The 4595-nt window shown below is 41.4% G+C and overlaps 1 protein-coding gene across 1 annotated transcript; it reads left to right on the top strand.

The window, feature by feature from the left end:
• The first annotated feature begins 2397 nt into the window (after positions 1 to 2397).
• LOC121156766 (60S acidic ribosomal protein P0-like) lies at positions 2398 to 3467 on the top strand. The gene has a single exon (XM_040980666.1). It carries the CDS (start codon positions 2454 to 2456, stop codon positions 3390 to 3392), a length of 939 nt encoding a protein of 312 aa, XP_040836600.1. The 5' UTR covers positions 2398 to 2453; the 3' UTR covers positions 3393 to 3467.
• Positions 3468 to 4595: the final 1128 nt, after the last annotated feature.

Here is a 4595-nt window from a genome sequence, read left to right as displayed (position 1 = left end):
AAGAACCTTGTACTTGGACACCATATCGATCTAAATCTGCTTTGGATTTAAATCATCCTTATAAAATGTGTATGTCATAACCGTATGGAAATAAGTTGCCTCTAGTGTCATAGACTGATGTTAGCATAGTAAATAAATTAGAATGTATATCAAATGCTTTAAGCTATATTAAATGAGTTTATGCTCCTAAGTCACGTTTATTTTTAAAGGGGATAAAAATAATTAGTGTTCAAAGACTTAGCGCTAGAAACAGTATGTGTATGTGAATGGTATCTTTCTGCACTGTCTACATGACTGACCCTGGTTAATGATGATGATAAATTTTTATGAGAAAATACTGTCAATGAACATTCATTTCTTCTAGTAATCAAATGCATGATTCTGTTATATTGTCCTTTGGATTATAGTATTCAGTCATAATACTGCCATTATCACGGCTAGTTTCCTATATTTGTTACTAACAAGAACAAAAATGCAAATCTATTGCTGCCAATTAGAACACCAATGGGATTATTATTTGCATAGGAACATGGAACAAATAATTAGCCTATCAAATACTCTGAATAAGAGAGTCTCATGCCAATCTTTAATAATTACTCAAAAACATAACATTACATGACATTTTAATTGAATATATAATAGCTCATGCTTCACTTTCTAGGTCTATTCTTGCTGTTTTAGTTACTGAAATTTTTCTAGATCTTTCAGTCAATAAAATACCATAATTTCAGTGGAGAATTTCTCTGTGGAAAAGTAACAGAATAAAACAGATAGGGACAAAGCCCATAGGGGCTCACCACAGTTTTGTGTGTTTTATGTTCATTTCTTTGTTTTGTTTTATGTTTGGGACAATTCCACACTCAGCTCTTACTCCACGTCCAGCCTGGGGACCTGACTGGGATGTGAATCATTACATTATTCTAAGAAAGGAAGTCACATAGCTTTACTCCATGTCTGTCCCCCCTGCTCAACAGAAACAGCACACTCAATCTGCTGCCATAAAAATGCTGTTGCAGTCTGTTCCAACTCAGACAGCAAGCAGTCCCACTCATACCACCAACACCTGTCAGGGTAAATCTACAGGCTAGAGAGCAGACTCCCTGCACTCAGCAACTGTGGGATTTCAGGGCATAAACTCTGGAGAGATTCCCTAGCATGATGCACGGAGATTCCCCTCATCTTCCTTAGGCTAGCATGTGCAGCATTCTCTAAAATCCTAGAACCAACCTGAGAAAATTCCTTCTGCTGCTAACATGTTAGAAATCCATGTGCACAAACCCCAGAACCACCTTTGCATAAGCACCAGGGGCATTTTCATCTGGCTGTATGGGATTTGCCCCACTGATGTGGTAGTTATAATCCCCAAAATAAATTCATAATTCACTCATGGCATCTGGAGAATTATTTTTCTGCATTGTCCTATTTCAGACGAATGGCTACAGCAACCCCAACACACAACTCTCACAATGGGGTATCTCAGTAAAACCCTCATTATATCCTGCGACACAAGGAGTGAAATAACCCATACTGATTTTATTAAATTCACTAGAATCTAAAGAGAGCAACCTTTGTAAACACATAGCTGCATTCCAAATATTTGGAGCCATACCTACCAGTGCAAAAGCTCCTTACATATCTGTAGGCCTGGGACAGGATCTGCTTCATATCTTCCTGAGTCTAGGGCTTTAGTGCTGCAAATCACATCACGATTCACTGAACAGACAGGAACTGGAGGCAGTCCTCTCTACATCAAAGAGCAGCAGAGCCGTAATGGTCGGTACAAGTCTTGGCACCCACTGCTGAGGATTGCCAGTGTGACGACTATGAGATAGATGACTTTGCTTACCTCAGAGCCAAGAGCTAACTTCTGGCTATCTAAATCCCTAGCATATTACTGGAATATGATGCTTTCATGTCTGAAGACACAAATTCTAAGATGCACAGGTTCGTCTCAATGCCATATTTTTACTCCCATGATCTTGCTGAATACTAGACCATGGTGTTGCTCACTGCCACTGTTTGCCATGTGGTTACACTTTTAGCCTCACTTAAAAACAAATACAAAGTAACAAGTCAAGGGATTCGCTACATATCATCTAAACATTGACTATTACTACTCCAATATACTCAATAAAAAGGTACTAATAAACCAGATGAGCAGAAGCCAACACAGGAAAAAGAAAGAAAAGGCAGCAGGTGGAATGATTCCTCCAAAAAACATAATGGTTTTCCAGAAATAGACCCTAAACTAAAGGATGTATTTGAAATGCCACAAATAAAATTCAAAGTGATTCGTGTAACACACAAAGTACAGTGTAACAAAATACAAAGATTGGAAAAATGGAGAAAGCATGAAACAACATTTCATTGAAAGGGTAAAAGTAGTTATAAAGACTTCGTGCGAGGAACATCGTCTTTAAACCCCACGTGGCAATCCCTGACGCACCGTCGTGATGCCCAGGGAAGACAGGGCGACCTGGAAGTCCAACTACTTCCTTAAGATCATCCAACTCCTGGACGACTACCCAAAATGCTTCATCGTGGGAGCAGACAATGTGGGCTCCAAGCAGATGCAGCAGATCCGCATGTTCCTGCGGGGCAAGGCTGTGGTGCTGATGGGCAAGAACATCCGGGGCCACCTGGAGAACAACCCGGCCCTCGAGAAACTCCTGCCACATATCCGGGGCAACGTGGGCTTCGTGTTCACCAAGGAGGACCTCACTGAGATCAGGGACATGCTGCTGGGCAACAAGGTGCCTGCTGCTGCCCGTGCCGGGGCCATTGCTCCCTGTGAAGTCACCGTGCCAGCTCAGAACACCGGTCTGGGCCCCGAGAAGACCTCCTTCTTCCAAGCTTTGGGTATCACCACCAAGATCTCCAGGGGTACAATCGAAATCCTGAGTGACGTGCAGCTGATCGAGACTGGAGACAAGGTGGGGGCCAGCGAGGCCACGCTGCTCAACATGCTGAACATCTCGCCCTTCTCCTTCGGGCTGATCATCCAGCAGGTGTTCGACAACGGCAGCATCTACAACCCCGAAGTGCTGGACATCACTGAGGAGACCCTGCACTCCCGCTTCCTGGAGGGTGTGCGCAATGTGGCCAGTGTGTCTCTGCAGATTGGCTACCCGACTGTTGCTTCTGTACCCCATTCCATCATCAACGGGTACAAGCGGGTCCTGGCTCTGTCTGTGGAGACAGATTACACCTTCCCACTTGCTGAAAAGGTCAAGGCCTTCCTGGCTGATCCATCTGCCTTTGTGGCTGCTGCCCCTGCAGCTGCTGCCACCTCTGCTGCTCCTGCTGCTGCAGCCGCAGCCCCAGCCAAGGTAGAGGCCAAGGAGGAGTCGGAAGAGTCAGACGAGGATATGGGCTTTGGTCTCTTCGACTAAGCCAAAAAGCAACCAGCTCAGCCAGCTTTATCTACGAAACGAAATAAAGGCTTACTTCTCTAAAAAAAAAAAAAATCAAACTGAAGGCTGTACTGTGGTGTATCAAGTTAACTGATGACCTAAGACACGAGCATTTCCCATGGGTATTGCTTGGAATCCCGGCTGCTCCATTTCTAATCCAGCTTTCTACAACATCTTTCAAGAAAGTTGCAGACAATGCACAAATTTTTGTTTTAATCTACACTTGTGTGATGTCTGGATATAGTTACTGGCACCTACCTTCATTATGACTCAGGTTAGGACATGGAAGCTATTTTAGGAATGAGGCAGAAAAAGGAATATTATAGACAAATTGTGAAGAGTGAACGACAGGAGATAATATCAGATAAATATTCAACACGATGGAATTCTGGGAAGCTAAATTTTGGAGGCCAGCAACATTTTGAACCCCAAATCAAAGACACAAAATGACAACAAATCTACAAAGCTTTTTCCTAGATGAATATAGATACAAAAAATATCTTAAAAAAAAACTAGCAAACTGAATGCAATCCTTAAAATTATCTCATACTCTAATGTATCATTTATAACTGTGGCCTATCCCAGAGAAGGAAGGATGGTGGAGTTTTAATAAGTAAATACACAGAATAAATAACATGAACACAAGAAATAATAAAAATCTTAAGACCATCTCAGTTAATATGTAGAAAGCATTTGACAACATACTACATGTTTACGTAATCAAAGCTCTCCCAAAAAGTATTGAAGAGGAGCACCCTTGGGATTGAAAGGGGTTTTTATAACAACGCAGAAGACAGTATCATAGGAATGCAAAAAATCGAAGTGATTTCTATTCAGTTTTTAATACAGCTTATCTCCTTTTCCACCACTTTTATCCATTGCTGTATAAGTATATTTGGAAGGAAATTGGAAGGGAAGAAGAAAAGGAATCAGAGTTAGAAAAAAAAAAAAAGGAAGCCAATGCACATGTAAAAAATTGAAGCCAACCAAAATGCTGGAGAACTGATAAGCCAATTCCATGAAGTTATAGGATACAAGATAGCCTGTCTTATCACTAACCTATCTGGGATACCTACAAGATAGCAGGATTTTTACATGCAGTGACAAACTAAGCGAATGAGAAATTAAAAAGGAACTCGCAATACTAAATTTGAAATCCAAAATGTAGAAATAGATTCAAAG

Source organism: Ochotona curzoniae, unplaced genomic scaffold (genome assembly GCF_017591425.1).
Source record: "Ochotona curzoniae isolate NIBS_2020 unplaced genomic scaffold, NIBS_Ocur_1.0 contig_3498, whole genome shotgun sequence".
NCBI classification, from domain to species: domain Eukaryota; kingdom Metazoa; phylum Chordata; class Mammalia; order Lagomorpha; family Ochotonidae; genus Ochotona; species Ochotona curzoniae.
The sequence above is the reverse complement of the archived record's forward strand: the minus strand, read 5'-3'. Positions and strand labels throughout refer to the sequence as shown.